We start from the raw sequence: 13,147 nt of genomic DNA, 5'->3' as shown, positions 1-13,147 counted from the left end.
TTCTGCAGTGTTAAACTCACCTCCTGACTCCTCAAAGCCTATCTACCATCTACAATGCACAAGTCAAGAGTTTGATGGAATACGTTCTATTTGCCTGGATCAGTGCAGCTCCAACACCACCAAATATGATCAACACCATCCAGAAAAAAGGAGCCCACTCGATTGGCACACCAGCCTCCACCTTCAAAATTCACTCCTCCATGACCAATGCACTGTGGTAGCGATGTGTACCATCTACAAGAATCATTGTAGTAACTTGTCATCCCATCTTGGAATCATATCACTGTTCCTTCACTGTCGCTGGTCAAAACACTGGAACTTTAAAAAAATTAATTTACGGGATGTGGCGTCACTGGCTAGGCCAGTATTTATTGCCCATTCCTAGTTGCACTTCAGAAGGAAGTGGTGAGCTGCCTTCTTGCACCACTGAAGTCCGTGAGGTGTCGGTACACCCACAGTGCGGTTAGGGAGGGAGTTCCAGGACTTTTCAAAATCCTGGAACTCCCTCCCTAACCGCACTGTGGGTGTACTGACACCTCACGGACTTCAGTGGTGCAAGAAGGCAGCTCACCACTTCCTTCTAAAGTGAAGAAACGGCAAAATATTTCAAAGTCACGGTGATGAGTGACTTAGAGGGGAACCTCCAGGTGGTGGGGTTCCCAAGTAACTGCTCTGTCCTCCTAGATGGTAGTGGTCATGGGTTTGTAAGGTGCTGCCTAAGGATTCTTGGTGAGTTCCTCCAGAGCATCCTGTAGATGGTACACACTGCTATTCGGTGGTGGAGGGTTTGAATGTTTGTGTAAGGAGGAGCAATCAAGTGAGCTGCTTTGTCCTGGATGGTGCTGAGCTTCTTGAGTGTGGTTGGAGCTGCACTCATCCAGGCAAGTGGAGAGTATTCCATTGCACTCCTGCATTGTTCCTTGTAGACGGCAGTCAGGCTTTGGGGAGTCAGGAGGTGTGTTACTCGCCATAGGATTCCTAGTCTTTGACCTGCTCTGGTAGCCACAGTATTAATATAGTTAGTTCAGTTTCTGATCAATTGTAAGGCCCAGCTTGTTGATTGTGGGGGATTCAGCAATGATAATGCCATTCAATGCCAATGGATAATGGTGAGATCCTCTCTTGAAGGAGATGGTCATTGTCCGTCACTTGTGTGGCGGGAATGTTACTTGCCACTTGCCAGCCCAAGCCTGGATATTGTTCAGATCTTATTGCATTTGGACATGGACTGCTTCATTATCGGAGGTGGCGAGAATGCTGCTGAACATTCCGTAGTCATCCGCAAACATCCCCACTTCTGACCTTATGATGAAAGGGGGGTCATTAATGAAGCAGCTGGAGATGTTGGGCCTAGGACTCTACCCTGAAGAACTCATGCAGTGATGTCCCAGAGCTGAGATGAATAACCTCCAACGACCACAACAATCTTCCTTTGTGCCAGGTATGACTCCAACTAGCGGAGAGTTTTCCCCCAGATTCGCACTGACTCCAGTTTTCCTAAGTTCCTTACTTGGTCAAATGCTGCCTTGATGTCAAGGGCAATCACCTCTCTAATACCACTGTGGGTTTACATATGCCACATAGACTGCAGTGGTTCAAGAATTTGGCTCAACAATACCTTATAATTAGGGATGGACAATAAATTCTGGCTTCTCCGACCATGTTCACATTCCATGAAATAATTTTAAAAAGCAGGCCATCTGAAACAGAGAAGAGCTTGGACCATTTCTGGGAGATTAAAGGATCCACTGAAGGGACAGAATCAAGTATAAATCTACAGTGTGAGGGAAGCTCGGGTGCTAGGAGGAGGAAGGGAGGGATTTTTTCGGTTATGTTGAAAGTCACATGGGGGATCTTTTCTGTAGCTTAAAGAATATGTTACCTACTCACTAGTGCTTACTCAAAGTTGTTTTTAAATTTGTTTGTTCCAGGTAATGTCTTAAAATGTGAAATATCGTTGTGAGATCCTTCCAGGCAATCACTGGAAAATCAAGTATCTTTCTACAAGTTATCGGCCTCTGGGGGTCGTAAACTAGATTAAGCAACATCATAATTTAATCAGTTTAACTTTTGCATTTGTCAATTGACTTGGTGGCAATTGACATATCGTTTATGAGTGAAGAAGCCTATTCAAATAAAATGCCAATGCCTGGCAAAGTATCCCATTATTGGATAGCACTGAGGGATTTAATGGATATAAAGATCAGATATGGTTCAATAGTCAGAGGTGAGGTGCTCTGAACGGTCAACCCCTAAACCTCATGTGCAAGACTGGGATTGATTCAATTAAAATTAGTGCACAGGGCACACTTAAAGATGGCAAGGATAAGCCAGTTGTTTGAGGGGGTGGAAGATAGCTTCAGATGGTGTGGAAGGGCCCCAACTAACCATGTTCAGATGCTCTAACCCTGCCCGAAGTTAGACAAATATTGGGGATAATTTTTCAGTCTGAGGTTCTGCACGTGGATTTGGAGCCGGCTCCTGGAAGCTATATACGGCCATAGAGTAGCAGGAGTTACAGATGGGTGCCGAGGCAGTGGTCTTAGCCTTCGCTTCATTGATCGCTCGCAGACGGGTCCAGTTGGGGTGGAGCTCAGCTTCTTCCCCCGTGCCTTCATATGATTGGGGGAAATCGAATGGAGTTGCTGGGCCGGATTCTGTCAGCTGATGGCGGAATCAGGAAATGCAATTGGATGGAGAATCGGTTTTGACGCCAAACTCAAAAGTGCTGGTTTAACGCCAAATTGCAATTCTCCTGTGCCTTGACAGCAGCGTCAATGTGTTCCACTCTGCATGTACAGTAAACATTTGCGGCACATCATTTGCAAGCCTGTCCCAGTATACTCCGGGGACTCCGCGGTTCTTCATCTCCACTGGGGCGAAGTTCCAACTGGTTCATTTTTGCTTTTAAAAGTCCTGAAACAGGTGCCGTGGCTGGTGAGCAGCGCCGGCCCTAGGGTTGCTGGCGTCCCGGGCAAGCTGAACTTTGGCGCCCTTCGGGGGGAGGGGGGCGAGGACGGAGGGGGAGGGCGGCCACCGCGCATGCGCTGGTTGGCACCGGCCCAACTGCGCATGCGCAGGTCCTGAGTCTCTGGCGCCCCCTAGCACATGGCGCCCCGGGCGACTGCCCGAGTTGCCGGTACCTTGGGCCGGCCCTGCTGGTGATGGGGAGAGAGGGGGTAGGAAAGTGTCCAACATCGCCATAGTTAACTGACAGTTGTGCCACTGACCAGGGGACTTCTACCAGGGCCGGAGGGAGTGGCGGGTGTGTCCTGGAGGTGGACTGTTGGGTCAGGGTGGATGAGCAAGGAACACCATTGCCACGGCCTGCAAAGCAGCCATGCAGCTGAGCACGTCGCTGACTGCCCACTGTGAACTTGGCACCACAGGTTGTGTGGGTGTCCCCCCAGGTCACCCCCCCCCCCCCACCAGGTCACCCTCTCCCCCCCCCCCCCCCCCCCCAGGTGCCTTCTGGCCCTAGCTGACCCATCAGCAGGATGGGCTTGTTCCAGCACAACCAGTTCTATCTCATTGGCTGGGATGCTAGGTGTGGGGAATTAAGTGTGTATATGCGGCTGCAGCTTATGTGAGCCTCCTGTGTGCCCATCGCGGATCCAGCACCATTTCTCATTGGAATCGATTGTGTTCCACGTGGGTTCAGTGCTAGCCCCTTAACAGTCGCGGAAAGGAGCGCCGGTTTTGCGGTCATGGAAGTCCACAAATCCTGCTCTGGCGTCAACACTTAGTCTCAGGAATGGAGAATCCTACACCTTGTATTTGGAGAAGGTGATGTTTGCTCTGAGAGGGGCTGATGAGATGTTTCACAAGAGATGGCATTTGCTTATCTTACACTTTGGGGATCTGGTTGCCGTCAAGGGGTGGGGGAGGGTAGTTCAGGAGGTGGGAGGTCATGTTGGGGTTGTGTTTATTTGTTGCAAAAATGTTCAACTGTTGAAAATTTGAATTAAAATAAAGATAGTCAGAGGTGATGGGAGGCACAGCATGGCTGTGGGTAAGGTCCTACATCATTCCGCAAAAAGACTAAACATGGAATTTACAGTGCAGATGGAGGCCATTTGGCCCATTGAGTCTGCACCGAACCTTGGAACGAACACCCCACACCTCCACCCTATCCCTGTAACCCAGTAACCCCACCTAACCTTTTTGGACACGCAGGGCAATTTAGCATGGCCAATCCACCTAACCTGCACATCTTTGGACTGTGGGAGGAAACTGGAGCACCCGGAGGAAACCCACGCAGACAAGGGGAGAACATGCAGACTCCACACAGACAGTGACACAAGCCGGGAATTGAACTGAGACCCTGGGCCGTTGAAGCAATTGTGCTAACCACTGTGCTACCCGAACTAACTGATAGGATTAGATTCTTTTTGAGTAACACTTATTGCTTATGTGTAAAATGTGTAAGGAAAAACATTCAACAATCTAATTTGATTTTAGCGTACTGGTTAAAATAACTGGTTTCATTTGAACTGACCAAGAATTGTCCGTTACTGCTTATTTCAGTAAACAGCTGCAACAATGATTTAACTGATTTTGTGCTTTTAATATTATAAATAGTCTCGTGTCACTGATATCAATTACCTTCACCATGATAACAGCATACAATTGAAATCCTATACACAATTTGCAAATTAATAAATTACTTGCCCAGGCACGCTATCCTACTTACTGAAGTATGTTTCGTTTGCATTCATAAGGAATGTAGTTTGCCTACTGGAGTTGATTTTTGCACTATCGAGATAAAATTTGGGCAACCTGATAAGCTGTGAAAAATGAACCAATAGACCAGCAAGAGTTATTATATTCCAGCGGAGTGGAAAGAAGTGGAAATTAATGGTCAAATGATAAACTTTCCAAAGAGAAGAGATACTTACATTTTCAAATCAGATACTGCTTTACATTCTTAATGTTGAAATTAAAAAAAAAAACTTACCCCACAATCTTTTATAATAAAGATAGACAATGCTGGAAATACAAAGCAGGTCTGGCAGCCTTTGTGGGCAGAGGGTCAGAGTTGATGTTTCAGAGTGATGATGTTATATCAAGGGGACTATATGCAGCACACATCCAAAATAGTCAAGAGAACCCTCATAAAGCATGAGGATACAAAGGAAGGCCCAAAATGTGCCTTTTTACCACCATGATCTATACCTCTCAAGGCTGACATGAAATTGCCTGCGGAACTATTGACTGGAAGAAAATATGAGGCAAACTCTGCCGAGTAAGATACTGAGATACTGTTGTTGAGTATTGGGTTATTGTTCGATCGGGGTCAAGGAAGTCTTCATAATGTTAAGCCGGTTAACTGTATGCATTTATTAACTACAAGAATCATATAGTTCGTTCCAACAGGAGACCGACCCTTAAGCACGGGTCATGTGCTCCCTGTCACACTGTGTGGGTGATACTGTTCTCGGTCTCATGTTAACCCTATACGTCCCAGACCCTTATACTGCAGATACTTCCTCCAAGTGACCAGCGCTATGCTTGGTCCTTTATACTTTATGAAAGGAACTCACCAAACACATCTACTGTCCAAACCAAAATCCTTCATAATAATAATAATAATGTTTATTGTTGTCACAAGTAGGCTTACATTAACACTGCATAATGTTACAATGAAAATCCCCTCATCGGAATACTACAGCACCTGTTTGGGTACACTGAAGGAGAATTCAGAATGGAGTCTCACGTGGTAAGATAGCAATCTGATACAGAGCACGTTATCATAGAGTCTGCTAACTACTCCTCTGGAATTTACACCTATATGTATGTCTTATTACCCTCTCAATCTCATTCTGCAGCTGGCCGGACGTATCTCCCTTTTTAGCTGAGTCATGGGTCACATGACCTTGGTTGAGAAAACACATGGGGTGTCTGTCCGCCACCTGCTGGCTGGAGGTCACACATCATCCAACTATGATATCGCCTACAGGCATATCACCACAATCAGGAAGAAAGAAAGGCCAAAAGCCACTGATGCACAGATAGGAGGACAAAACATCAACAAACATGTCATATCCCTGCCCAAGTTGCTGCAAGAACGAACTGCACATGTACAGAATCCAATCATGAAAACCTGGGACATAGCAGAAGGTGGGACTTCAAGGTGACGCATAATCGAAGCTCAAATCTGTAAGAAAATAAGGTTGAACAGAGCTCGTGCTGAAACTGCCGGAGATGCAAAGCAGAAAAAGGTCAGTAACCACGTGAGCAAGATCACCAACCAGCAGAGCAACATCAACATTACCAACAAGTCCTGCAACATCAATAGAATCACCAGCAAGTGACATAATATTAGTGACATCAATATCCTACTACTTCAGCACTACCACGAACAATATACTGAGAAAATGTAGCAAGCTAAAACAAACTCTAAACGTGTTCAGTTTCATTATATACATTTTATTTCCAGAAATAACACTGCACTTTGAAATAGGAAAACAGAAAATGTTAGTAATGTTTAGGAATTCTAAATTGGAATATTTAAATTTTCATAGACTCCAATTTTAACCATTTCCTTCCACCCATATCCAACTCCTCCCTCTCAACCAATGGATTTGTCTCTGTTTAAGACAGACTGGAAAGGTCAGATACCTTGACCCCAATACATTCACAGCCAAGTCCTCCAACTGACATACACATCATTATAATTTCAAGCAAGACATGCAGCTTTGAATCAGAGTATAAATCTTACTTTTACTTTTTCCTGCCCCTAAAACAAATTGGCATCTCTCTACCCTAGTTGAGATCAAATGAAACCGAGAGTGAAATCAGGACCTTTTTGACCTGTATAGATTACCGCCGTACCCTTGGATGCAACAGCGTTTACTGTGAGGACAGGAATGACCATAATTGAACTACATAGATATTGTAGAGTAGATTGCTGTATTTACTCAGAGCTGTAGACATGGGTTATCTGAATGCAAAAATAGTAAAGCATTACCTTCAAGCAAAGATCGGATTGCAAACATAATAATGCTGGAGTAGAGTGCTCAGTTTCTGTGTTCTCAAATTACACTAAACAAAAAAGATCAAACTAGAGACGCAAATGAGCAGTTAAATCCTCTCAAATGTTTTGGTGTTTTCTTTTTGGTGAGAAATATTAACCAACTCATTGCGGAGGGTGGGGGGGGGGGGGGGGGCAGGGGTGGAGAGTCAACACCAATTGATGCCTTCAGGTGAAGTCGGGCTAGGAAATAGAAGATAATTTTACCAGGCGTGTAGACAGAATTCAATCCCCTTTTTTAAAATCAGATAAATAGTATCCTTATTTTTGAATTTCTATGACTTAGACTCGTGGGTCTGCTTGCAGTCCCTGAAATGGCCACTGACTTGGTGGCACTCCTGGGTATGTGGAGTTGCGGGACCTCGTCCCAAATGAGGGGTAGGAATCCTAAGACCAGCTAATTAACGCTCCGCAGGGCAGTTGGCAATGGTGGTGAACAACTCTTCAAAAAAAAAGCATTCTGTCCCTGGAGGATAATTGCATGTGGTGGTGTTCCCATAAATGTGCTCCCTTGAACTACTCCCTTATTTCTATTTGTTGGTGGTGTAAAGAGTAAATATTTAAGGTGGTGATGGAGGTTATGTTGACTTGGGTGATATTGAGCTTTGAGTGTTGTTGAAACTGCACTCATCCAGGCAAGTGGAAATCAGTAAGGCTGAAATCCTGCCCCTGGCCAGAGGCCCACAGCTCCCCATTGACAGCAGCGCCAAGAGGAGCAGTGGTCTTTAATGGGAATTATCGTTAGATCTCTGGTGAAAGGTAATTGGGGGTGGGATATGGCCAGAGGAAAAGGCAAGTGGCGGAACCTCTCAATCCGGAATCTGGGCCCCTTGATCAGACCACAGTGCTTTTGAATGAGGATCCCCAGCAAGTAGGCTGGGGCCACAATGTTTGCCTGTTGGTCTTTGTGCATGGCAACCATCTCTGGGTGAATGCCAGCAGTGCTGGGATGATGCCCTTAAACGATCATTAATTGCTGGGATGGAGAGACATATCATTCAACTCAAAAGGCTGGTCCAAGCATGTTTCCGCTCAAGGTGAACCCCAGTACATTGGTGGTGTGGGATTCAATTATGCTATTGAATACCAAGGGGAGGCAGTTAGACCATACCCTTTTGGAGAAGTTCATTGCCAATTATCAGGCCACTGCAGAATGCTATCTAGGTCATGCTGCATGATGGCACCTGAGGAGTTGCTAATTAAACTGAACACTGTGCAATCATCATCATTCTGATCTAATGATGGAGGGGAGCAGGTGAAGATGGTTGGTAGAGGACACTACCCTGAGGAACTCCTTCAGCAAAGTGCTGGGACACAGATGGCTTGCCTCCAACAAGCACAACCATTTGCACTGGGTTATGACTGCACCTAGTGGACAGTTCCCCTAAGTCCCATTGACGTCTAGCTCCTTCAGCTTGGTGCGTGGAGCAGGAAGGATGGTTTATGTCAGACATAATTCACCATTTGTCCATGGGGTATTAGCCACAAACGTTAGTCAAGATTACTCTCCATATTCAGAAAAACAAAGAGTTCATACATCATAAGTTACTTTGGCAAGATTTAATTTCACCTCAGAGATTGAAAACAATATGCATTAGATGTAGAATTTGCCCACTTTACCTTTCAGTACTTAAAATGTTATATTCCACTGAACGTGATATCGGTGACGAAGTAATGCCATTCTTCTTAGGTGCTGTCAAAAGAAATATGACATGAATACCTAGCACAAATTTGTGGTTGGTTTGTAGCAACTGTTAATATGTTTTCTTGAAGCAAAACATGACCGATGAATGTTGATCTTCAAGTTTTTGGAACCTACCCAAGAAATAACAAAACTAAGCAAGTATTATTTATGTCTCATTGAAACTGCCTGAAATTTAATTTATCCATCTATATGGTTTGACTAAGTTTCATTAAGTGTGATAATCATTTGCATCACCATTTTACAGTAACAACTTATACAGTGTCTTCAATGTAATAAAGCAATCCAAGTCACTTGGTGGGAATGTTACAAAGCAAAATTTGACACCGATCCACATAGGAGATATTATGTCAGGTGATCAAACGTTTGGTCAAGGAGGAAGGTTTTAAAGGAACAGAGAGGGAGTTCCCGTGATTAGGGCACTGAAGGCAAAACCACCAACAGTGGAGTGAATAAATGTGGCAATGCCAGAATTAGTGGGCCTGGAGGAAATTAAAGATAGGAAGGGGGAATGAGGCTGTGGAGGGATTTAAAAAACAAGGATGAGAATTTTAAAACTGAGGCTTTCCTTAGTCAGGTGTCAGTGACGGTCAGCAAGGACCGAGGTGGTGGGTACAAGTTTGATTTCAGGCAGCAGAGCTTTGGCTGACCTCATATTTACAGAGTAGGAGAGGCTGACCAGGCATTTGTTGCATCATCCAATTCTAGAAGTAACAAAGGTATGGATGAGGGCTTCAGCAGCAGATGAACTGAGGCAGCTGTGGAGTTGGGCATGTTTATGAGTGTGGAAGCATACAGTCTTAGTGATGATGTGGGTATATCATTGGAAGCTCATTGACAGAGTCATAGTTTTAGTGTTAGTTGAATGCATGTAGTTGAGAGGTTAAAATTATTAAAAGTGTCTGACTGCGGGAATCCAGTCATTGTTTCGCATAAATGAATTAGCCATTGTATTCCAGTGTATTAAGCACTAAGAATACATCAAGTAATCAGTTACAACAAGGCTCCGGGCCGGGCTGTGTAACATGGAAAGCGTGAGAAACGTATCCAGTAATTTTTCTAAAACTGCGCATGCAGACGCTGAGCAAATCTTTATTGTCACCAGTCAATCTTAAGTAATGTCCAATGTTTGATCAATAAATCATCCTCTAAGTAACAGACATTCCTTTGAACAAACCAGGAGGTCTCAGCTAGGAATTAGAAACCAATGAGAGTAAATGAGGTGTTAAACCAGAGATAAGAATTCCTTTAAAAGTAGGACCTGGTGTTCAAGGTCTTTTTTCTCCGAATACCTGAATTATCCATCTGTTTGTTTGTATTGTGATTTCTTTATGCTTTATCAGTTTTGCCATGTATTCGACCTTTTTGTATGGATTATTTGATATTTTGTTTTTAAATTTTGATTTAGCTCTTATTCAAGTGTATTCAAGTGAATAATTAGCAATAAAGTCATATTTTGACACCTCCAATCAACCGGACTATCAACTCTTATTAGGACATAAAATCCCCATCACTCATCTCAGGGTCAAACAGGACACCAAGGTTGAGGTCGTTCTGGTGCAGCCTCAGACAGTTGCCAGGGAAAGTTATGCAGTCTGTATTGAGAGAACAGAGTTTGTAGAGGGGATCAAAGTCAATTGGTTTGATCTTCCCAATATTTAATTGGAGGAAATTTATGCTCATCTGGTGGGGCCGTGAGAAGTGGTGGTGAGGTAGAGCTGAGTCTTGTCACTGGAGATGCGGAGGCGGATGCTGTGTTTTTATATTGTGTGGTTCTTTCTTTAAAAAAAAAGAATGTAGATGGAAATACGAGAGGGCAAAATGCAGATTTTATGTTCCAGAATATCCCAATTGTGAACTGGATTAAAACAAAAACTGAAAATTGGGGAAACACTCAGCGGTTCAGGCAGCATGTTTGGAGAAATCAAATTCAATATTTCAGTTCATATTATTGTCACCTAACAAAGAGAAAAGAAAACAATATAGGGTGGGATTTACTGACCATCGCGCCGCGTGTGGATTTCGGTGGGATTTCCTGCTGACAGCACCCTTCACCACCGGGAAACCCATGCGCGGTAAATCCTGCCCATTCTATTTCCTCTTTTCTCCATTTACCTCCCTCTTTACTCCTTTCCTTTTAAAATACATAGTAAAACTTTATATCCTTTCACATCCTTTACCCCTGTCCCATTTCTCCTTCTAAAAATACTCTCACTCTCCTTCTTATTCATATCTTTTAGAGATACTAAATTTCACATTTTTAAACCATTTTAGAATGAGGAAAAGTAATCTCCCCTCATCTCTCAGAAAGAACAATGAACAAAGAAAATTACAGCACAGAAACAGGCCCTTCAGCCCTCCAAGCCTGCACCGACCATGCTGTCCATCTGAACTAACACCCGTCCCCCCCCATCTTTACAGGGGCCATTTCCCTCTTTTCTCATCATATTCATGTATTTGTCAAGATGCCCCTTAAAAGACACCATCGTATCTACTTCCATTACCTCCCTTGGCAGCGATTTCCAGGCTCCAACCACCCTCTGGTAAAAACGTGCCTCGTACATCCCCTTTAAACTTTGCCCCTCCACACCTTGAACCTATGTCCCCTCGTAATTGACTCTTCCACTCTGGGAAAAAGCTTCTGACTATCCACACTGTTCATGCCCCTCAATCTTGTAACCTTCTATCAGATCACCCTTCAACCTCCGTCGTTCCCGTTGGAATAAACCAAATTTCTCCAACCTCTCCTCATAGCTAATGCCCTCCATCCTCCATATCAGGCAAAATCCTGGTAAATCTTTTCTGTACCTTCTCCAAAGCCGCCACATCCTTCTCGTAGTGTGGCGACCAGAATTGAACACAATATTCCAAGTGTGGCCTAACTAAGGTTCCATAAAGCTGCAACATAACTTGCCGATTTTTAAACTCAATGCCTCGGCCGATGAGTGCAAGCATGCCGTATGCCTTCTTGACTACCTTCTCCACCTGCATTGCCACTTTCAGTGGCCTGTGCACCTGTATACCCAGATCCCTCTGCCTATCAATGCTCTTAAGGGTCTGTCATTTGCTGTATATTTCCCATCTGTATTAGACCTCCCAAAATACATTACCTCACATTTGTCTGGATTAAACTCCATCTGCCATCTCTCCGCCCAAGTCTCAAACTGATCTATAGCCTTCGGTATCCTCCGATGGTCCTCATCACTATCTGCAATTCCACCAACCTTTGTGTCATCAGCAAACTTACTAATGAAACCAGTTACATTTTCCTCCAAATTATTTAAACAACAAGGATTCCAGCACTGATCCCTGAGGAACGCCATTAGTCACAGTCCTCCATTCAGAAACGCAGCTTTCCGCTGCTACCCTCTGCCCTCTATGACCAGCCTACTTCTGTATCCATCTTGCCAGCTCAGCTCTGATCCCATGCGACTTCAGCTTCTGTACCAGTCATGAGGGACCTTGTTGAAGGTCTTATTGAAGTCCATATAGACAACATCCACTGCCCTACCCTCATCAGTCACCTTCATTACTGCCTCGAAAAACTCAATCAGGTTAGTGAAACACGACCTCCACTTCACAAAACCATGTTGCCTCTCGTGAATATGTCCACTTATTTCCAAGTGGGAGTAAATCCCGTCTCGAAGAATCCTCTCCAAACATTTCCCTCCCACTGATGTAAGGTGTCACCAGCTTTGGCAAAGAGACACCCAGACTCAAAACGTTCGCTCCTTTTTCGCTCCACGGGTGCTGAAGAACTGCTGAGATTGTCCAGTAGTTTCTGTTTTTGTTTCTGAATTACTATCTAGTAACAATACCATTTTAAGACACCAGAAACAACTTACTGAAGTAATTATAGCATGAAATTAGTACCTTTTTTATATATTCAAAAATGCTAAATTCTTATCTCGGACATCAGGGCCACGATTCTCCCAAAGGGAAACAAAGTGCCGACGCCGGAGTGAAACCCGGAGTGTTTCACTCTGGCGTCGGAGGCCGCTCCTCGCCCCCTATTCTCCCACCCTCCAGGGGGCTATGAGATTGACACGCCGGGCCTTGACGTTTGCGTCAAAGCGGCACCGCCTGAATGATGCGGCCGGCGGCGCATAAATGACGTCACCTGCGCATGCACAAGTTGGCCGGCGCCAACCCGCGCATGAGCGGTTGCCGTCTTCCCCTCCGCTGCCCCGCAAGACATGGAGGATTGATCACAGGCCAGACCAATCCTGAGCACCCCCATGGTGCTCGATCCTCCCTCCGTCCCCCACAAACCCCACACACAGCGGTCACACAATGTTCACGCCGGCAGCGACCAGGTGTGGTTGGCACCGGCATGAACCGATCGTATTAGGCATGCCGCTCGGCCCATTTGGGCCAGAGAATCGCCGCTCGACTGGAGCGGCGATTCTCCG

General features: G+C 44.9%; 1 protein-coding gene across 3 annotated transcripts in view; it reads right to left on the bottom strand.

Annotated features, from left to right (window-relative positions):
• LOC119964630 (FYN-binding protein 1) overlaps positions 1–13,147 on the bottom strand; it is a 196,339-nt gene that overhangs the window by 85,284 nt on the left and 97,908 nt on the right. For all 3 annotated transcript variants that reach the window (XM_038794366.1, XM_038794368.1, XM_038794369.1), the window contains exon 3: positions 8,654–8,726. In XM_038794366.1, the coding sequence (XP_038650294.1) occupies positions 8,654–8,726 (73 nt within the window). The remainder of the gene's footprint in view (positions 1–8,653; positions 8,727–13,147) is intronic.

This window comes from Scyliorhinus canicula, chromosome 4 (genome assembly GCF_902713615.1).
Source record: "Scyliorhinus canicula chromosome 4, sScyCan1.1, whole genome shotgun sequence".
Taxonomy (NCBI): Eukaryota; Metazoa; Chordata; class Chondrichthyes; order Carcharhiniformes; family Scyliorhinidae; genus Scyliorhinus; species Scyliorhinus canicula.
The sequence above is the reverse complement of the archived record's forward strand: the minus strand, read 5'-3'. Positions and strand labels throughout refer to the sequence as shown.